Genomic DNA, 22,893 nt, shown 5'->3' with positions numbered 1-22,893 from the left:
GGTGGAATGGCCTAGTTCCGCTCCTATGCCTTATGGTCTTATGCTTTTAGCAGCAGGAAGGGCAATGATAGAGGGTACACAAAAGGCCCATTCTTCTAAGCAAATGCATACTCTTTTCAATAATCCTGCAGTTTTGATTCACATAAAATCCAAGCTTCTTCACACTTACAGGAAAACGGTTGAAGAGATCAAGGAACATCGATCCATTTAGGGAACATTTCCGTCTGGTCATAAACTGGGTCAGCACACCCTGATAAAGTTTAGTCACTCTGCTGATATCCAAGTTTCCGTATGAATCAACCTGCAACAAACAGATTTCAGGCCAAGTCTGATCATAACCAAGAAAAATGCAAATCAAAATTAATCCATTTTGAATTATTTTTTTTTTGACGAAGAGCTTCCACACCCCCCCCCCTTAACATCAACCCTGTTCCATCCCCCAACCCATGTGCACCCCATCCAAAGTAAATGAGCCTCTGCATTTAGTTGATTGATACCATGTTTTACCTCTCACAAGAATACAGGGACCCTTCCAAGGAGACAGCTAGCACCCTGATCAGTATGACTGATCTCCACCCACTTAAAATGAGACAGATGGTGAGGGATAGGCTACAGCTGAGCACATTGTATCAAACGTTCCAATGAGGATATACAACTGGGTTTGACCAATAGACAGCATGACAATTACATGCAGTTAATTACTCACCGTCTCTTATTGAGAGAAAAAGTAGAATGAAGCTCAGTTTTATTAACTCACTCATGCATTTGACAGACTCAGTTATTCCACACTCTGCAGAATTTAAGCTGTTTTGTACAACAAAAGAGCTTCGCAGAAATATCAGAGCAGGATATTCTAAAAACAACTTTGACTCCAGTATCACTACCGTTGTTTGGACAAGAGAAACCAAATCAGCAGTTTGCAGAGTCTTTCTCAGTACAGACTCTTTATTAAAGGCAAGCCAACAGTGTCAACTAAAAAAAAAATGCATTTGTGACTTGGTTTAGTTGCTCCAAAGAGTGAGAAGTGGTTCAGTTGAGAGCACTCTCTCAGGTTCAAGTGCCACTCCTGTCTTCAGCAGGCCAAAACTCCAGGAGCATTGAGCTATCAGAAACCCTTTATGAAAGAGACATAAGACATAAGAGCTGCTGCCCATCCTTTTGAAGAGAGGACAATTTCCTTGTACTAGTTAATATCTTGCCTAAATTTTATCTCTCAAACAACCTTGCTAAAATATATTTCGTGGTCATTATCCTTTGTGGAATATTGTTGAGTTTGAATTGCCAGATTATATTATAACAGAATACCTTTTGAAATGGGAATTCACTGGCTGGGATGATCCTAAAATGAAAGGCATTATATAACTGAAAATCTTTTTCATTCAAAATTCATTTGAGTGTTGATACAACAATGGACTCTTCCACTTGTGTGTTTGCTGAATTATCCTTTAAATTTAAGATGAAAACTGCATGTTTATCTAAAATGGCCAGTTACTGTTCATTTACACTGAGGAACCAATCTTAGTCACAGCGAGCTCATGAATCAAACACCTCGTACAAGATAATCTGAAACTTCACCAACACAAATGGAAAGCTGAATGCCAGGGTTGAAGGGAGTCTGTAAATGATTGTTGTCTTGAACATGTACGCAGTGAAACTGTCAGTACACAATCAAATCCTGAGCCCAGCAAATATCAAAAAGGAGGAATTACCTAGTCAGACATAGGTCTGAGAAAGATCGCCCTCCATCCACTCTTGCCCTGAGCAAGTTCAAAGAGTGGGGCACAAAACACAACTGAATAAGCAAGTAACCATGAAAGGAAAATTACAGGCTCCACCAAATTTTCATGCTGGTATTTTGAGTAAAGGCATGTATACTTCCACAGATCAAAATGAGTATTACTTCCTCATGGAGAGTAATTGTGGGGCTTAATAAGACAAATGTGGACCGCATCTGGGACCAGGGTGGGGTGGGGATGGATGTCATAGTCACTGGTTCAAAGTAAGAGGTCAGCCATTCAGGACAGAGAAGAAATTTCTTCACCCAGTGTGCATATTTTAAAGAAAGATCTTTAAATAGCAAGGACACAAGACCTGTTTCTGTGCTATAGTGTTCTATGGCAAAGGAATTAAAAATCTTAGAAAGTAGTGCTACATTTCATATTGACGGACAGTAAAAACATGAGGGGCGCCAATGCTTACCCCTGTTCCTATTTCTTATATTTTTAACATTCTTGGGTCAAAATGCAGAGCCAAGGATGAATGCCAGCAAGGAGTCCCGACTGCATGAAAATGTCACAGCAATGTCTCCCTGGGACAGCATGGGCTCCTCCCATGTTCCAAAGGCGTGCAAGTTCAAAAAGTTGATGGGTCACAAGAGTGTATTTGGGCAACGTGGAAGGGCCTGTTACTGTGCTGTATCGCTAAATTAAAATTAAAACAAAAAAATCTGATGAGAACACAAGTGAGGTAAACTGGTCGTGGGTGAGTGAAGGGCAGTGAGTGGAAGACAGCAACTCAGTTTGAAGCTTTACTGGGAACAGAGGCATTTACTGTCAATTTTTATTGATTCTGAACTAAGGGATTAAGAAGTTTCCACAAAGGTGGGTGTGGAATACATACAGGACAGATTATTAATCAACAGCATTTTTTCTTCCCTGAATGTCTCTGATGAACCATGAGTTTTTGATGACAATTCAAATGTTTCATGGTTTCCATTACCACAACTTGCTTTTAAAAAAAAAAATTATATATTCATTTGATTTTAAATTTCCCATCTGCCCTTGGATTTGAATTAGTGTCTCTGCAAGAATGATCCAGAACTTCCAATAACAACCAATTGATCTGTGAGACATGACAGTAATGTTCAACAGTCAGAGTGGGTCAGCGAGGGGGTGTAGGAATGAGGGAAAAGAACAAATGTGTAAAATGTCTCCATCATTAGGCCTCTAACACTAATACTTTACACAATCTAATTTGATTTAGTATGCCAGTACATGTGTTGGATCCTCAGAGTGTCAAGTGATTGGCAGGATTTTGATTTGTACATATGCTTCCACTTGTGGGACTAGAGATCAAGTAAACCAAGACATGGCAGAGATGCTGCCTTTAGTCATCAATGTATGGCCATGTAGAGTCAGGGCAGTTGAGTGCAAACTGTCTGCTCCCTCCAATATTCTTTTACAGAACTTTGAAATCTGATTAATTGATTTCTTGTTGACTCTCTAGTTTATCATTTGATTTGCTTGGTTTCACATTCTTCCCTTTAGGATTGGGTGGCCAATTTGCATCAGAAGTATAAAAAATGGAAGAGTTTTAAAAAATCTATCAGATGAATTTTGAAAGTCTTGCTGTTATCAGGGTCCCTTGACATTGCACCAAACTGCCTAATGGCCCATAAAATTTACAATGCATGTGAGCCCACAAGCTTATTTAAAGCAACAATGCCGCCAAAAGGCAGCAGATGGGGAAAAAAGCCATCCACGGTGTGAAGTAGGAATTAATGAATGTGATGTTTGAATTAATGCACATTGTCAAGGCAGAAAGCCTTCTTTCAGTTGAGTAATGGCTTTGGAATTTAATTTTGTATGAGAGAGAAAATGGAAAATTCTTTCCCCACACTTTTCATTCAGAACGTTAACAGGTAGTTTTCTGAATTAGAACAAACAACTAGGCTTGCTTCATTTGGATTAGAGTCATTTAATGAATTATTGATATTGAACTCTTTTTTTGCACTAACTGCACCTATGAATATTTATCTATTTAAATGATCTCTTTTTCTGTCTTGGCACATTGTGATAATTTAATGTATACTACTGAAGTTGGTGTATATTATGCACCTATTTGGCTGCAGCAAAGAAGAATTTCTCTGCATCTGTAGATCGTACTTAGTACATGACAATACACTCTCACTACTTGTGACTGGTTGCTGGGAGTGTTGGTGGTGCCAATCTGATGATCACTGTAAAACTTGGTTTCCACTTTAGCACCATCAACTCAACCCTTACCCACAGCAGATCCACTTCCCCCCCACATCTGCCCTGGTATCCTCTTCTCCTAGATGCAACAGCACGTACCACCCCACCAGCCTTCACATCCAACATATTAACCCTTGTAATTTACAATGTGATCCCACCACCAGACATTTTCCCCTTCCCTCTCTGCTTTCCTTAGAGACTGCTTCTTCCATGATTCCCTCATCCACTTATCCCTTCTTTTTGACCGCAGGAAGTGCCAAACTTGCACCAACATCTCCTCCCTCGTCACCATTCAGGGCCCAAAACAGTTCTTCCAAGAAAAGCAAACTTCATTTGTGAATCTGGAGGAGAGCTGGTGCATCCGGTGGTCCCGTTGTGGCCTTCTCTACATACTGGGAGATTGTTTCATAGACCACCTTTGCTCTGTCTGCTGCAATAGCAGGGATCTGCCAATGGCCAATAATTTCAATTCCACACCCCATACCGATATGTCTGACCATGGCCTCATAAACTGCCAAACCGAAGCCACCTGCAAATTAGGGGAGCATCAACTGGGCACTCTCCAAACAGATGGCATTAACATCAACTTCTCCGGTTTCTGTTAGACCACTCTGTCTCCTTTCTTCCAGCTCTTTGCCCCCTTCCCTCTCCAGGGTGCTATCCCCTACCCATATCACACCTTGTGCCCTCCCAACCATATCCACCTATGTATCTTGCCTGTGGGCCTGTGCTTCCTCCCCTTGCTCCTACTCAGACCATTTTATTCAGTGCCTGCCTGCTTTTTGTTCACATCTTAACGAATGCTTCAAGCCCAGAAAGTTGGTTATGTAGATTTATAAAGAATGCTGCATTGTTGTGTAAACACTGCAAGTGCAGGTGTAGTATACACCTGTCATCATCAGCATCTTACATTCCAGTATCATGCACCTACCTGCCCACTTCCAGTTTCTTCCAGTTCTTTGCTGATGCCAATTACTGATGGTTTGATTGCTTTTCCTTTCAGAACTTTGAAGAGGTAAAGGGCTCCACTGCCAAGAGAATAAGATTGTTAGGAACAACCAGCCCATGGTCAACCACCCCTCAACCCAACTCTCTCATCACCAGTCAAAGTAAACCAACCAACAAAAGAAACCCAAATCCAGAAAACCAAACACTTGGCTTCTGGAAATTCAATCAAAATCAGGGTTGAGAGAAAGTGGACATTAAACACCTCCTTTCATAACCTCTGAATGTCTCCAAAGACCTCCAGTGAATTGGAGCATCTCTGAAGTGCATTTACTGTTGCAACTTAGAAAACTTGGCAGACAGGTTCTTGAAAACAGCAACATGAAAGCTACCAGATAAAGTGATGATGTTTGAGAGATAAATGTCAGTTTGGTAGAACTTGTAATATTTTTTGTGCAGGGTGGGGGTGTGTGTGTGTGTGTGTGTGTGTGGGGTCCTTCACTTTCAAAGCACAAACAGCTAGTGGCACTATCTAATGTTTCAACTGAAAGACAGCACCTTAAGGCACAACAACATTTCTCAAGAAACACACTGGGATTTTGCCAATCTGGAGGTTTGTACATTCAAATGGAACTTGATCCCACAAAACCTGCACTGCTGGAAGTGTGATGCTACTCAGCCACAGATGACAAGGAGGTTAATGAGGATGAAACCAGGCAAGGCATACATTTATTATTGGTGTGCAACTCATTATAATCTTCGTTATTTTATTCACTTTTCAGCACTAAATGCTCCTCATGGTCTCCTGATCACATTTTTTGAAGACCCGAGCTACTAAGTCATCAGTTATTGACCATACAAGGAAACCAGATGCAAGCTGCTAATAAATGGGTCTCAAATCCTGGAATTTTATCCCAGAAAGATCCGTACATACTGCCTTCATTTTGCGAAAAGCAATTAACATGTGAGAAAGCAACAAGAAGCTGGAGGAACTCAGTGGGTCAGGCAACATCTATGGGAAGAAATATTATCAAATATCAAGTGTGAACCTGGTCTGGAAAGTTGTCATGGGAGAAGACTAGCCAGAACACTTTATCGCGTGACAATGGTCCTTGCATAGTCTGCTGTGCATCATCTCTTCACGCTGAAGTTGCAACACAGATTACAGAAGCTAAATACTCCCATATAGACTGTAACTGGGACCTATTGCCACCTCATTCACCTGCCATTCATCAGGATTCTAAGATCCTATGAAAGGTGGGATTAGGGACAATGTCAGTCTCCCTATTCACAAAGACCTGACAAAGCCATCACAACCATACACAAAAATTCGTGGCTCTGAGAAACAGCAGTCAACAACACTGTTGTGTGTTGTGTGCACAAACTAATGCCCTAGATGGCAGGAACAGCAGGACAGATCCAACGCAAAGAACCAGCGCTTCAACATGACCCGATCATCCTGCAAAAACAAATGCATTGCCTTCAATAGAATCCATAGAGGTCAAGGATAGCAAAGTCCAAAGTCCCAAACTACTGTGAGTATCACATCAACCTGCCAGTTAAATGCTTGAAGTGAAGAGTTAAGATTTGTTACAAGAGGCAAGTCTGCTATCCACTTGCCATCTCTGGAGGACATGGAGTGGATTGACAGTTTAGACATCCAAATGCAAGTTTTATGAAAGCAAACACCATCTTAGTCTCTGAATATTTTCAGTACGTGTACAGAATGCTCAATTCTCCAACAAAGCACCTAAAATTGAACAATATTGAGAGAAAGCAAAAATGATTGGTGTGCAAAGAAAGCAATTTAACTCCAATCAAGATTTCAGATCCTTTGCAAATTCTTGACTGGCAGAGATATAGGTTGACTTCATCGTGAATTCATATCTGCAGGAAGTCACCAACTTGCTTCATACAAGTTTTTTTTAAATATTTTGTTTACAAATTTAAAACCAAAAATACAATCATCAATTAATACTGAAACATATATATATAAAAAACTTTACGTGTGGTGTATATAATCACTAATTCCTACCTCCTTCCCCCTTACCCCCTAGGATATAAAAGAGAGAAAAGGAGACTGTCAAGGATACATACATAACTTCAAATCAGCATCTGTGGAGCTGAAAATCACCATCAGGATGAGCTATCGAGAGTTCTAAATCTTCAAACTAACATACTGTAAATATGGGCTCCATATTTTCAAAAAGAAATGATATTTATCACATAAATTGTTATTTTTTTTCCAATGGAAAACAAGATCGTAATTCTGTATGCCATCTTTGCATTCATAAATCTATATCTGATTTCCAAGTAATAGCTAATTTCCTAGAAATAGCTAAAGCTAATCTTAAAAATTCAATTTGAAACATAGTTAATCTTAATTTAAGACTAACCATTTTACTATTACCCAGTAAAAATAACATCAAATCAAGTGGGAGTTTTACCTTTAGTATTTTTTTCCAAAAATATTATCACTTGTATCAAAAAAGATTTAACTTTACTGCATTAGAATGAAGAAATTAACATGTCTCTTGACCACATCTAAAGCACAAGTCCAATGATATTTAATTTTTGAGGAGTTAAATATAGCTTCATACAAGTTATAATGTGGAGTGCCTCTTGGTTCACAAGCAAGCATGGCCCTTAAACCACCTCAGTATTCAGCAGAACACTGCTGTGCAATCCTTGGGGCCCAGTTCAGAGGAAAAAGAGCCCAATTTTAATGCTCTCAATATTTCACTGAAGAGTCCGTTGAGATTTGGAGCTCTAGTCTTGAAGTAGAACTTGAACTCACTATCCTGTGGCTCAGAGGATAATGTGTAAACATATGCGAAGAAATCTCCTAAAGAAATAATTCATGTATTTCCATTGACAACTGCCATTATATATGTGAACAGAGACATTTATGCTGGATGATGACAAAAGAAAAACAGGCACACAATCTATTCCTTTACCTCAGCAATGTACACCAAGTGTACATGAGGAATATACTTGCTCTTTGCTGTCTGTACATTAGACTGACTTTATTTCTATTGCTTTTCACCTTTCAGAACTTGCCAGCCCAATGATTTTTTAAAAAGCATTTATTTTTGCTGGCATGGCCCACATGGTTGCATTCCAAAGAAACTTGGGAAACAATTATTAAGTTCAAAGTTGTAAAGTTGTGTTCCTTTTAATTTAGTATTTCACTTATTCTGATTTAGGACTTTCCCTCTAACAAAGTAGTGCTTAAAAGATAGTTTCAAAACTCAATGGCTATAAATTTTATGTATAACTAACAGATGAAGAGAGCAAAGGAAATTAAATTGCCTTTTTGTCCAAAACTCCATTAACATATGGTCCATTAAAATCTCATTTGTATGTTCTTGCTCTGTGCGAACAAAAGCTTTCTCCCAGTCTAACGGTGGACTCTATCTAGTCCAATTGACTAAATTTCACATGTGCATCAATGGCATGGCACGTTTGATTGCTGGGCACAACAGGTGTGAGTAACTAATTAGAGATCAGGAATTGGACTGTCCCTTAATGTGCAGAGCGATGAAAGCAGATGCTACTCCACACTGGTATCAGCAAACTCACAGGTTGGAGCTCAGTTCTTTGTTCTGTTAACTGTATTGCAGTAATCAGCATCTACATCTCTGATTGTCGGATCAAGAAGCTCCAAAAAACTTGTTTAAGTCCACCCGGAGGTATACTTAGACAGCACTGCAGGTGCTAACTTTGGGATGAAACATTAAATTAGGCATATCTGCATAATTAGATGGGATCAAAAGAGTTCAACAAGCAGGAATATTCAATTTCTTTCGATATCCATCATCTATATTCACCATCTGAAATCACAAGATGGATTTTTTAGACATTAATTCATTAACATCTGTCTGATCTTGCTAGGTTCAAATCAGCTGCAGGTTTTCTACTCTGTGACAGGAACTTTACTGAATCTGAAGGACTTTAGGAAATATTGCAAGAGTGACAGGTGTTACGCAAATGTAAAATTTTCTGACTTCAAGGCACCTTTATCTTTGGGAAAAAATAGTTGACAGAAACCAAATGCTCACCAAGCAATTCACTCCTATCCAATGACCTTGGAAGCTACCTATCGATTCCTGAACACCCAGCCCATGACCCAAGCAGCTCACACAGTGAATCTTGATACAAGTAACCATACCTGAAACAGTAGAGTGACACAGAAGAGTCTGCTTGCTTGGAGGCTCGAGCCAGCAATTGCTCCATCAGTTTATGCAAATCTTCCTTCAGATCATCAGAGATGTCTTGACAGTAGGAGCGAGCTTTGCAGAGCCGGTTCCTGCAAAACAACAATTTTTCTTTGGAGCAGAATGGTGATATTTAGCAAAAATCAGATAACATTTAAGGATGATGGGCCTTTATCATGACAAGATCTACTTCATCAAGCTAAATGCTGAGGCAGAGATAAGCAACTTAATCTGCTCCTGACCCCACCTTGTCCATTCAATTACTTACTCTGACACAGGTGGCCCTGCTCCTTATTTCTATGTGACCCTTTAATGTATTCTTTCTCACAAAGCCTTTAACCCCTGATTCTTTAGGTATTTTCCTTTATTAAGTGGTAATTTACTTTCAATAAACCTACCAGCACATCTTTAGAATGCAAGGGAAAACTAGAACACTATGAGGAAACCCCTGCAGTCATAGAAAAATATAGCAAGTGAGTACCCAAGGTCAGGCTGGGGCTATGTTGCAGCAGGAACTACCTGCTGTGCCACCAGGAACAGAGCGCTTCCAGATAGCTGGCACATTAATTCTTTGCCACACTTTCACTCAGGCCTCTGTTTTTAGCCTCCGACATTGCTTCAGCGATGCCTAACATTAACTCGACAAGCTGTACCTGATATTCTGATGAATAAATTGCAGCCCTTGGGACAATTTTAAGTTTAACAATTTCAGGTAACCATCCCCATCTTTTTTTCCCATCTCTCCACATATGTTGGTGTTCCTTTTGATTTCAATTTGTTGCTCCCCCCCCCCCACAACTTTTTTTCCTCTGGCCGCTTTTTAAAAAAATGTAATTGCTACAATGAGAATTTCAGAGATCTCATCTCTTCTTTCCATCTTTGTGCATCTCCGTCGTTGTCTCATATTTCCAGTTTGAATCAAGGGTCCGTGACCATAAACATTGACCATTCCTCACCCCTTTAATGCAGCGCAAGTGATTCCAGTATTTTCCTGCTTTTGCTCTGAAGTTAATGGGCTTGCTGTGTCAAACGAGCCATGGATCCTTTGGTGTTTCTGTACTAGAAAACACCAGTACATATTGGTGGCCACATATTGCGAATAAGTCAAAGGGCAGAAAGAACTACATTTGCGCCTACAACATTTGCGCAACTACATTTGCGCCTACCGTGGCACAAACTCAGCATCAGGCTTCAGAGTTTAATCGAGATGCAAGTCTGTTGTAACACCACCAAATTCATTGTGTCAATGGCAGAAGAAAACAATAACCCTGCAACATCAGAGCATAGCGCTGAACAACTCCTGACACATCAAGTTATTGCTTAAATGGATTCCAAAATTCATGAGAGGTTCACTAAAGTGAGTGATTTCCGCTACGGGAGAGTAGAGCACTTACTCATCTGTTGATCAATTCGAGTTGAGTTGATGAAAGAAGGATCAGAGATAAACAAATTTAGGGCTATACTTTGGGAAGCTTGCTGAGATGCCAGAGTTTGTGTTGGAAAGTTAGTGGCCACTTCAAATCTTTTTGTTAAGTCAGCCACACTGTGTCAGCATACAATCTCAGTTCCTTTCATTTACAACTCATTTGGCATCAGAGGCTGTTTTAGTACAGAATAATCCCTGCCAACAAAAAGAATACAAGATAAAGTAAAAACTAACTGAACTGGTTAAAGACATGAAAACACTGACTTGAAAATATCTGCAGCCTTCCGAAGGTAGTCTTGCTCCTGCAGGTTTGAATGAGAGCTTAGGGTTTCTTCAATGATTGCAATCAAAGGCTCAATAATATCAAAGACAAGCGGGCTCTCTGGTTGCTTCACAAGGAAGATTTCAATGAAATCCAGCACCTGAAGGAAACCACAAGAAAATAAAGAAATCAGAGGAGATTGGGGATAGGAAAGCACTGTGCAAAAAACACAGGGTCCTAGCTGCTGAAAAATTATTTACAGGATGTGGACATCATCAACAAGGCCACCATTTATTGCCCATCTCTTCTTACTTATTGAACTTCATGGTCAGTTAGGTCATTTCAGATAGAGATTAAGGTAAACCAAACCTTGTGGACTGAAAAGTCATGTTTTATATACATAGTAAAACCCCTGTAACCCAGAATTCAAGTAACTGGCAGTCTCAAGCAACCAGTAAAAAGAAAAATCATGGAAAATAAATAGGTAAAAAATACGGAAGTTTAACATTGGTGCGCCTCACCATTAGTTCACTGATCACACCACATGCAACCGAAAAATTCACTTATCTGGCAACTACCAATCCCCATAGGTGCTGGATACCAGGAGTTTTACTGTAAATGCTATATTGGGAGGGAATCCCATTTTCTTAATTTAATTTCTTATTTAGAGATGCAGCATGGTAACAGACCCTTCTATCTTCAAAGGTAAAACACAGGATTCTGTTGACACTGTGGTTAAGTGAAAAAACACTCCAATGCTGGAGAAACTCAGCAGGTCAAACAGTGCCTTTATGGGAGGGAACTGGAGCACCCAGAGGGAACCCTCATAGTCATGGAGAGAACGTACAAACTCCCTACTGACAGTGGCCGATTTGAACCCAGATCATTGGCACATTAACAGCATTGTGCAAACCACTATGCTTGCCGTTTTCTTCTGGTAGTTTCTTGGCCATCATTACTGATAGCAGTTTCTAATCCCCAATTGTTTTCAAATATTTTTGTTAATTTAGATTTCTAGGGTGGGATTTCAAAAAACCATGTTAATAGTCTGCATACCTGGATTACTAATCAAGTAATACAAAGACAAGTCCAGCACAAAGACTGCAAAGCAGCCCCTTCAATGAAAGAGAGAGTATGCCCAGCCTTGTATTATCCAAATACAGGAGCAAACAAAAATCATGTTATAAAAGCCTTTGCTCTAAAACAACAGCTTTGTGAACCATGATCTCAAGCAGCCAAGTATTAATCAATGTACTGCACTACACTGATGGAAACACATTCACCTGATCTCCATATACAAACTCTGCTACTCGAGTAGAGAAACTCTGTCCTTGTAAATTGGTCATGATTGAAACACAAAAGTCTGCAGACACTGTGATTGTAGTAACACAGAAATGCTGGAGGAACTCAGCATGTCTCACAGCTTCCATAAGAGGTAAAGAATTATTACCGACGTTTCGGGCCTGAGCCCTTCCTCGAGGCATGATTGGACATAACTCAGAGTTTTCACTGTTGTGTTTGGATATTATTAGCTTAATAGCCTATTCAAGTAAGAAGGACCAGTAGTTACAGTGCAGATTTTCATTGCTGTAAACAAAGCCCCAATAAAAAAAATCTACTATATAGGAACTCAGCAGATCATGCAGCATCCCTATAAGGGAAAGGGTAACTAATGTTTTGGGCCTAGGCCTTTGTCAAGCCTAATTAACCTCTCAGTTTAAAGAGTATGCAAAGTAAAAAGCCATGTCCATTGGGAATTATCCCTCACCAAGGACTCAAGCAGATTTGCTAACCTCCAGCTGCTTTCTAGGATTTTAGTGATTTAATGAGCTTTTAAAAATAGAGATGATTGTATGTGACTTGCTTTTAAAAGTGGTTCTCAGTTTGCAAAATTGAAAAGCCCCAGTTATAGCAAGCAGTTTCTTTAGCACTACTGCAGTCATAGATGAACACAACACAGGGTGAAGATTTTGAAATAATAATTGAGTCAGGAGGTAAAAGGGAGATTTTTAATTCTGTTTAAGTTTTGCTGAAGCAAAAGAACCTTAAGCAAAAATCACCCCTGGCAAAACATATACTTCATCATCCCTGCTCACCTCTGGACTGAGATGCCAACTATTATTTGGAATTTTTAAATCGATTGAGTCTCCCAAAATTTAAAGATTAAATTTTAAATTTAGACATACAGTACAGTTACAGGCCGTGCCATCTAATGACACCCATTGACCTACAACCCCAGAACATTTTAAAGGGTGGGAGGAAACCGGAGTCCCCGGAGAAAACCCAGTCCAAATCACTAGCACTGTAACAGTGTTGCACCAACCACTACAATAACCGTGCCATCCTTGTCATTCCAATAAACATTGTCATTCAAAAATCTCTACAATATTAAATCACATACTTCAGGAATATTAACTCAGAAAAAACAGGGATTGGAATAGCTTGATGGGTCAGCATAAAGCTGGTGTAAACCAGTAATGTGTTATTCTGAGCTGTGCACAACTACCTACGGTAACATAAATAAAATGGAATCCATACAATTGTTGTGAAATGTAGTAGCTAAACTGGCTTATCCTGTTAATTAAACGTTCAAATATTCTAAGTAATTGACCATGGGAACTTACAAGAACTGATAGTTACTATATTCAGTTCACAAAGTGAGATGAGATGTTAATATCCCTTATTACACTTCTAAGACTTGCTGCCTCAACTCTACAGGGTAGCCAAGTGAGTGGTGGCATCATCGGAGTTATCAAGTGGGCGCCCTCCTTCCTCAGTGTTTCACTGATAGACCCATGACACCTCCAGAGGGTTGAGCAGCAAATCCCAGTGCCCCATGCTCACCCCCAGATGCCATTCACTCACTTGGAGGCCCGGATAGAATCCTTTCTCCTCATCCAGAGCAGCTTTGACTGCCTCTCATTCCCAACTCCCGGAGTAGCCTTGATGTTGATGTGGATATAAATCCTCTGCAGCTTACTTCAACCAGTAGGACTCTTGCCTTCCAGCCATGTTGCTGTACATCAGCTGCAAACTCAGCATACCTCAGTTTCTTGCACTCATAGGGCTCCTCCACTGCATCCTCCAGCTCGATGATGTAACCAAAATGGAGTGAGGCCAACCACAGCACAAGGTCTGGTCTCAGATTTATTTCCGCGATTTAATTTGGGAAGCAGAGCCTCTGGCCTAAGTCAGCTGCCATCTTCCAATCACATGATTTTGATGTGGCAATTCCGGCTTGACCCTCACCTTCCTGAACGAATGCTATTGACGGCCAGTGGGATGAAAGAGTCCCTAAACTCCTCAGTTTTATCAAAATCAGAATTTATTGACATGAACAAGTCACAAAATTTGATGTTTTGCAGCAGCTTCACAGGACAAACATTCATATTATGAACCATCTTACAACACTAATTTATAAACAGAATGGAGTACGAAAAGTAAGGCAGTGTCTTTGGTTCATTGATTATTCAGGAATCTGATGGCAGATGGGAATACTCGTCTTTAGGCTCCTGTACCTTCTTCCCAATGGTAGCAGAGAGAAGAGGGCATGGCCTGGGTGGTGGGGGTCTTTGAGGATAGAGGCTACTTTTTTAAGACACCACCTCATGTTGATGTCCTCAATGAGTGAAGTCTGGTCCCTGTGATGTCGCAGGACAAGTTATCAACCCTCGGAAGTTTTTTCTTGTCCTGGGAGCTTGCACCTCCGTTCCAGACAGTGATGCAACCAGTCAGAATGCTCCCTACAACAGTACATCAACACCTCAGGCAAAGGCTGCTCCTTGCTCAAGTCAGGTTCTCAAAATATAAGATTTTAACATGTTGACATGGCAACTCAGCGATCAGGTGTTTTAACTACATAGTTAACTTCATTCATCTTTAACGCTATCTCATACAGGTCTGAACATCTTTCCCTAAGAGGATTGGAATTTGTTGGGAAAAGGATTAACACTTTATCCTCAGTTTAAGAGTTCTCACCCTAGCTTTTTTTAAATCATACCAGACCTTCATATTACCTTGAGCTGTTTCCAAATTTTCTTCAGCTAGTTTATAGACTTTCTGCAAATGATCTTTAAACTTTGAAACATAATCTAATAAATTCAACTGCACATCCTTTCAACACCACCACAGGTCTTCTAACTTTATGTCCAAACATCAGTTTAAAAGGGCAAGGGCTAATGATTCTTGCACAGACTCATTGCAAACAAAAGCAAATGGACACCCTCATCCCAGTCCTTCTCATTCTCAAGACAATTAATTGGCCCTCATCATGGTTTTGAGGATCGAAAGAAACCTCTCCAAGGCCCCACAAGATTCTGGATAATAATGCAGATGACATGATTTGGTTAGCCCCCAATTTATAAACTAACTGCTGAAACAATCCCGACATAAAATTACTTCCCTGGGCTGATTTAACCATTTTAGACACACCAAACAAAGTGAAGAATTTTACAAAAGCTCTTAAAACAGTTTTAGCTTTAATATTTCTAAGTGGTATTGATTTTGGAAATCTGGAGGCTGTACAATTAACAAACAGTTTTTGTCTTGGGCAATGGGCCAACACAATCCACAATGACTAGAAAAGGGTTTGTCAAAAGCAGGAATGGATTTTAAAGGATTTATTGGAGGACCCTGATTAGGTTTATCCACAACCTGACAAATGTGACAGGTACGACAAAATGTCACATCATCTTTCCTTAGGTTAGGCTAATAAAATTGTTTCATAAACCTTATATATAGTTTTCTTTACACCAAGATGACCACCCAAGGGCCAAGGTTAAAATTTTGTCCCTTTTGACTTTAGTTACTACAACCTGGTGAACCTAGTGGCAGGGATATCAAGTGGCCTCCACTTCCTCATTAGTACCCCTTCCTTAAAATAATATCCAACTGGCACTTTCTTAATTTCTTCCTCAGAGAGACTTATCTCTCACTTCTGTAAGATCAGGACCTCTGTTCTGCCACATTATAAAGTCTTTTTGGGATGGGACAATGACAAATCCCCACTCTCGGGTTTAACACCAGAACTCTGGTTCAATAGAGGAGGATATAAAGCCTTTGGCAGGTCATTACAACCTGAGTGCTGTTTTGCACTTTCACAGATTCGAGCACGTTTTAACTCAGTCTGCACAGCAAGCTTCTTGGCCATAACTCAAGTCACTGCAGAGGCTGGATATATATCCAAATCTATCTTTGCTTCATCAATGACTGGCTTAGTGGTCAACCTCACCACAGGGACAACATCTTCACCCTCTGCAAGGTCATTTCCCAATAATAACAAGACCCTCCACTGGTAAACTTGATTAGGTCCCAATGGTAATAGGTCCATCAACTAATTCTGATTTCAACATTATCCTGTGCAGAGGTATCGACTCTGAATCACCCCCCCACCCCCAAAACCTTGAATCAAATTTATGTCACCCATGGCAGTCTCACCACCAAACTCCAAAACACTGTCCAACACGAGTGACTGAACGGCCCCAGTACCTCGAAAAATTTTCACTGTCACTTGTGGTGACCCTTTCTTCAATGAAATCAAACTCTCTGACGCAAAATATTTGAGCTCCTCCTTAATGTTACCAGCAGGTCTGGAACCCATGTTTTTCATCTTTTTGAATAAAGGCATCTGGCGTTGCCTCCTTTTCTTTTTCCTCAGCATGGAACAATTTGCTATCACATGACCAGATTTCTTACAATAGTGGCAAAAGGGACCCAAATGCTTTTCTTTTTTTTGTTTCTCCTCATCTTTACCCCAAGCGCTACTTCCCGATTTGTTTTCCAATTTATGCGGATATTCCACATTACCATTCTAGAAGACTCCACTTGGCACAAATTTAACCCTGTGGGTTAAAATATAGTCATTGGCTAATTTAGCAGATTTCTGCCAAGTTTCAGTTTCTTCCTCAAACTGCCTTTGCCTCTCGGCTTCCTCCTGTTCGAGTCTGCATTTTTCCAGCTCAAACTGTTTCCTCCGCCTCAAGTCTCATTTGCATCTCTGCAAATCCCAAGTTTTTCTAACTCAAACTGCCTTTGTTCCTTCTCTCTCTCTCTCTCTCCAATCTAAGTTTTTCCAACTCAATTTGTTCCACTGGTGACTACTGCTCACGGGATTTACTTTGGAGAAATTGTTTTAACTCCTCCTCTCCAAACTTCCCTTTTATTACACCTATAACCTTCTGGATCTCTACCTTTTTAATCAACTGTTTTACCACCGCAAGTTCCAACTTTTGGGCGATAGTCAACGACTCATTCTTTTCACCCTCTGCAAATCTGTAAAGGTGGGCGACCCCAAAAACCTATCAATGTCCATTGCTGCTGTCGTTTCACACACAAGCCTTTTAATTGGCTCAAAAAAAAATCAAAATTAATTAATCACTAAGCTCCAATTTTGGTGTGATCCCAGATGAACCCCCATTATGTTATGTCACAGACCAGCAGCAATAGAAATTCGCCAAGACAGTGTTATATTTAAAATAATATTTTTATTTATTAATTACCAATAATATAACACCTTATCTAAACTTAGCTCCCAACTATGCGCATAGTGTGCGAGTGGAAATACCCAAACTATTACAGCCTAGGCATAATTCTGTAAAGTTACTCCAAAGTCATTCCTAGACATCCAGCGTTGACATTTGCATCTTAAATTGATGCAAAGAAGTGATTATGAATGAGGTGAGAGAGACTGGGTGACAGACTACAGAAAACTCATGAAACCTTGACGAATTACTTCCAGCGCAAATGTCCTTTCAGACAAGTGGTGATCACAACTCCCCTACTCGTCCTTTCGTGGGGGAACCAACAACAAGTGGCTTTCACAATACTTCCAGATGTGGGTCAGTCTAAAAGGATCATCACAATGGTCACGATTCAAATACAATGATTCCTATTTCCCCTTCAAAAATGACCTTTCCTTTGGTCACAGAATGGTACACTAATTCCCCTTCAAAGATGACTGTTCCTTTGGCCACAGTGGGGATCAAAATCCTTCAGATGGAGAAATAAACAAATTGTCTATTACCACACAGTCACTCCAGCACAGTATTCCTTCAAAGAGCTGCTGTTCCAAGTGCTGCTTTTTTAAAATGGCCACTGATCACAAAATGTCCTGTTCCTTTTTCAGTCTGTCTCTCACATGACTCTCCACATAAAAGCAACATATTTCCTCTCCCCTTCAAAAGTAACGAAGTGGGTACACACTTTCCTAGTTGCTGCCAAACTCGGTTCTCTCCACAGCTGTGAATGGTTGCAGCTTATACTAGCCCTGAATTTGTAATCCTTAAAGTGACAGTCACACTAAACTGAAATGCCTCGTAATATTAATTAAGGACTGAGACCTTGGTAAAAGTTATCTGAGAACTCAAATCTCTTGGAGTGCCCAAACTTTTGCATGGTGCTCCTTTCTATGTTTTCCCCCACTCTAAAATTGTACAATTTGAAAAGAACGTGTCATCTTGAATTTTATGACTTTTGGAAATCAGTTCAACTTCTACTAAAAGAAATTTTGACCAGGCATGCCCAAGCTTTTGCATACCATTGTAGGTATTAGGGACAAGGCCTGCATTTGCTGTTTATTCCCAACTGTCCAAGAGAAGGTGATGCCTAATAAAGCTAGTGGTGACCTAGAACACTAAAAGGGTAATAGAAGCAGTGGAGAAAGAACAGGGCAGTGGGTCTAATTAGAAAATGTCAAAAATCCCAGGACACGATATCCAAACAGCTGCTTCACCTCTACCCATGTTATTAGTTGTTTGCCCTCCACAGCCCTCGCTGTCCCAATATACCTTTATTTTAAAATTTTTCCGCAGAGTCTTCTCTTTTTTCATCTTTTGTTTCTCATCCTTTGCAGCCTGAAGTCGTTTCTTGCGCTCGGAGAACAGGGCAGCAATATTGTTGTCCAATGCCATCATTGTTTCATCATCCACCTCTTCATCACTGCTGCTCTCACCCTCCTTGGACTATGGAAGAGCAAAGATGTTTGCAATGACCAAAAAAAGCCACAGTGTTAATGTCAAAAGGTACTTTTGGGTACAATTGAGGAGCTAGGATGCTAACTATTCTTCAAACTCATTCAGATAAAACAGCAATTCTCTTGACCACAGTGCACACATGTAATACACAGCACGTAACAATCACATCTACAATATATTTTTTTAAAATTGAATCATTTACTAATTTTATTTATAAGAGACCCAAGGTTAATTTACCCAACACTGACCAAAAGGAGCTTCACTGCTATGATCAGACATGTTGAGGGAATACTCAAGCACAGCAAAGTAAAAATCATTTGATAGCATCAGTATATGCAGTCTGGTTATGAAATTCCCCTTTGGTTTAAAGTTGTAAAGACTGGAAGGCGAAACCATGTTCCACAATTTGAACATCTAATCCAAATACAGGCAAACCCTGCTTTATGAATACTCAAATACTGATACCATGGTAGTGGGTTGCATAAAGAAAGGTGATGAGTTCTCGTGTCTGCCATTCTTTTACTGCTTCCATATATTGAAATTTTTAAAAAATCTATGTACAGTCCATTCCCTTTATCTTCTATTTCTCTGTGCAGAGCTTGATGTTCTCCTTCTTCTTCTTCTGTGTCTGCTCTAGGGTTTGTGTCTTCTTCTCTTCCTTGTATCTGTGTCTCTTCTGACTTTCTTGTTGGTCTGTTTGTCTCAGTTTGTTGGATTTTTTTTATGGTGTCTTGATGTTGGTCCTCTTCTTCTGGGCTGGTTATCTGTTGTGTCTCTGATTTCCCTTTTTCATTCTCATCCCTCCCATTCCCGTTATTTTCTGTATCTTCCCGCTGGGGGCCCTGCTGTTGAGTCTTTCTCAGCTGTTCGAGCTATGGAGTTCCACTCCACAGCTGGTCCCCCCCTCCCGTCGGTGTTGTCTTTGTCGTGCGCGGTTGCGCATCTCTGTTTGGCTCCGTGAGCCATCTTTGTAGTCCTGCGTTCAGTGGGTCGCGACCCTGCGAGGTTTCCACTGACCTCAGGGAGTGGGCTCCTCTTTCCACGGTGGGTCCCTGCTTCTTCGTACAGGTGAGGCTTTCACCTTTCTCTTCCGGCGTCTTTCCTTCTTCTTTTCTTCCCGTTGTTTTTGGCTTTTCTTTCTTTGGTGCCATTTCCTCCACACCTGTATTTTTTATTTGTTGTGGTTTGTGTGTCTGGGGCTTTGCTTTTTCCTTACTTTTTTCCTTCTTTTCTGGAGAGGCATCGCAAAAAGCAACATACCAAAAATTCCAGAGATCTTTCTTCTAAATAATATGAAGAAGTAAAGAACTTGGACTCGATTTGGATGGAGCACAAAAAAGATTTATTATGATAGCCTTAGCTGTAGCAAAAAAAATGTATTATGTCAACTTGTAAATTAGAAGATAGCCTGAGAATACAGCAATGGTACATAGAAATGAATAAATGTATTCCATTGGAAAAAATAACATACAATTTAAGAAATAACATCACAGTATTCGAACAAATTTGGGAACCGTACATGGAACACAACAGAGAAGTCCTACCACGGACCTCCACCACCTAAAATGACAGCACCATCTAAAATGACAGAAGGAGAAGAAGATGAAATGAACTGACCCAGTATGTAAAAGTAGATGACATAAATTTGTTGTTTATTTTCACTGTGTGATGTCATTGTTTAATGGGTTTAATGTATCATATATGTTGAACATTGAGTGGGTGGGGAGGGAGGGTGAAGGAGGGAGGGAAGGGAGGGGGGAAAAGGGGAGAAAATGACACTGTTTGTGTGTATTTTGGTCAGTATGGTTCATAGTGTGAAAAAGAAAAAAAAAGAAAAAAAAAGAAAGGTGATGAATTGGCATACAGGATGGAGATTGAAAATTTGGCTGAATGGTGCACCAACAACAACCTTGTAATCAATGTCACCAGAACTAAGAAGCTGATTGTTGACTTCAGAAAAGGAAAGCTAGAGGTATAAAATCCAGTGATCATTGGGGGATCAGAGGTGGAGAGGGCGAACAAAATTTAGCTTCTTGAGGATGTCACTATATTTCCTGGACCCAACACACCAATGGCATCATGAAGCAAGCATATCAATGCCTCTACTTCCTCAGGAGTTGGAAGAGGTTTGGTATGACACCAGAAACCCTAGCAAATTTCTAGAGATGTGTGGAAAATGTGCTGACTGGCTGCATCACGGGTCTGGAATGGGAATGTGTAAAGCCCTCCAAAAAGTAGTGGACACAGCCCAGGACATCACAGGTAAAATCCTCCCCATTATTGAGTACATCTACAACTAACGCTGCTGGCGGAAGGAAGCAGCAATCATCAAAGACCCAGCACATGCTCTGTTCTTACTCCTGCCATCAGGAAAGAGGTGTAGGTGCCACAAGACTTGCACCACCAGGTTCAGGAGTACCTGCTACCCATCTACCATCAGACACCTCAACAGCAAATTCAATCAGAGACTCATTTAGGACTTTTATTTGTGCACTTTATTTATTGATTTTCTTTTGTTCTCTCTGTATTGCACAGTAAATTTGTTTATATTCGTTATCCATTTACATTTCTTTATTTGTTTACACTGTGTACAGTTAATTTTTGCATTACCAATTAGTGGTAATTCTGCTGCACCTGCAGGAAAAAGGAATCTCAGGGTTGTATGTGATGTCATGTATGTATTCTAACAATATATGAAAAAACTCGGACTGCCTCGTCCCGTGTTAGCTTTTACGAAGAAATTATAATGGGTTTTCACTTTTATGAAAATTGCCTTCAATAGTCATCAATGGGTCTATGCTTTACGAATGTTCAGTTTATGAGTGGTTTCTCAGGAACACTCTACCTTCGTAAAGCGGGGTATACCTGTATACACATTATACCTATCTTGAGGGAGAGCTGAATTCTCTGGGATGACAGCAGTAACTTGAATGGTTAATGAAGGATCAGTCTGCCCTTTAATGTGGATGTACAATTTCAACAGGAGTCAGACATCCCTCCCTGGTGAATGAGAAGTATTTCTGCTTCTTTGTCACCTCATCGGGGTCAACTTTGATTTGATTCCACTATCTGGTTTCCAAGGTCACCTGCAGGCTCTGCCACAAACAGGTTAGGAGATGCTTGATGTTGAATGGGTGAGTTTGTAGTTTTGAAACTGGTGTGTTCCCAGTGAACAAATCAGACTTGGAGTTTGGCCTCTGAATAGGCAGAGAAATGTATTGTTTGTGCACTGCAGCTCCACTCTTCGTGTGGGTAACTGTTAGCCAACCAAAAGCTGTGGTCATTGGAGTAGAGTTGAATGGTTTCCTCTTTATCCTGTACTTTAGTTCCACTCCAGCAGGAAGATTGTTAAAAGTGCAAGGAATTGGAATGATATTGTTCCATTAGACAGCCAATTGAATACCTTCAAGGTTCTGATTCACTGAATTACCAAGCAACTCACCTCCCCACCTGCTTATCCCACAGGGGCACAGTAACTGTGCAGGGAATGTGGAGAAGGTGAGGACCAAGGGGAATGGAAGATCTAGGAATTAAGGAATAAGGTACATGGAGCAGGAAAGGGAAGAATGGAAGGATGTGAATAGCAACTGAGGGAGGGTGGAAGCAGGCTTGTGGGGGAGGGGCAACAAAGTAGAGATTCAAGGAGCGGTGAGACTAATAGGAAGGGGGAATCAAATGGGGGATAATGAAGGAAGTGCATAGGGCTTGGTTGGAACTATCCATTTTCTGTGCATATGGTGTGCACTGGCTAACTTGGACTGATTCGTCACTAGACCAAGGCCTTTCTCCATCAAGCATGTATAGTAACCAATGTGGAATGGCTAGCTTGTGAGAGAATTCACACCTCTTGGAAGCATTCATCCTAAATGCTGATATGACTAAAGAATCTGCTGCAGGAACTCAGCACATCGAGCAGCATCAGTGGGAGAACAATAGTCACGGTTTCAGGTCAGAACCCTCCAAGGCACTTGAAGAAGTGACAACCATCCTTTTTCTCCCAGAGACTTAGCCCACTGAGTTTCTCCAGCAGATTGTTTGTGCTCCAGATTCCAGCATCTGCAGTCTCTGGTGTGCCTTTATGATTATTATCAGAGACCTT

The 22,893-nt window shown here is 40.4% G+C and overlaps 1 protein-coding gene across 2 annotated transcripts in view; it reads right to left on the bottom strand.

Annotated features, from left to right (window-relative positions):
* mybbp1a (MYB binding protein (P160) 1a) overlaps window positions 1-22,893 on the bottom strand; it is a 179,272-nt gene that overhangs the window by 43,680 nt on the left and 112,699 nt on the right. For both annotated transcript variants that reach the window (XR_011340085.1, XM_069884983.1), the window contains exons 17-21: window positions 18,609-18,782; window positions 10,827-10,984; window positions 9,091-9,228; window positions 4,906-5,002; window positions 170-301 (exon numbers count right to left, since the gene is read on the bottom strand). Coding sequence is in view for 1 of the 2 variants with exons in the window: in XM_069884983.1 (XP_069741084.1) it covers window positions 170-301; window positions 4,906-5,002; window positions 9,091-9,228; window positions 10,827-10,984; window positions 18,609-18,782 (699 nt within the window). In the remaining variant the exon portion in view is untranslated. The remainder of the gene's footprint in view (window positions 1-169; window positions 302-4,905; window positions 5,003-9,090; window positions 9,229-10,826; window positions 10,985-18,608; window positions 18,783-22,893) is intronic.

Source organism: Narcine bancroftii, chromosome 6 (genome assembly GCF_036971445.1).
Source record: "Narcine bancroftii isolate sNarBan1 chromosome 6, sNarBan1.hap1, whole genome shotgun sequence".
NCBI classification, from domain to species: Eukaryota; Metazoa; Chordata; class Chondrichthyes; order Torpediniformes; family Narcinidae; genus Narcine; species Narcine bancroftii.
Note: the sequence above shows the minus strand (reverse complement) of the source record. Positions and strands in the feature narration are given on the sequence as shown.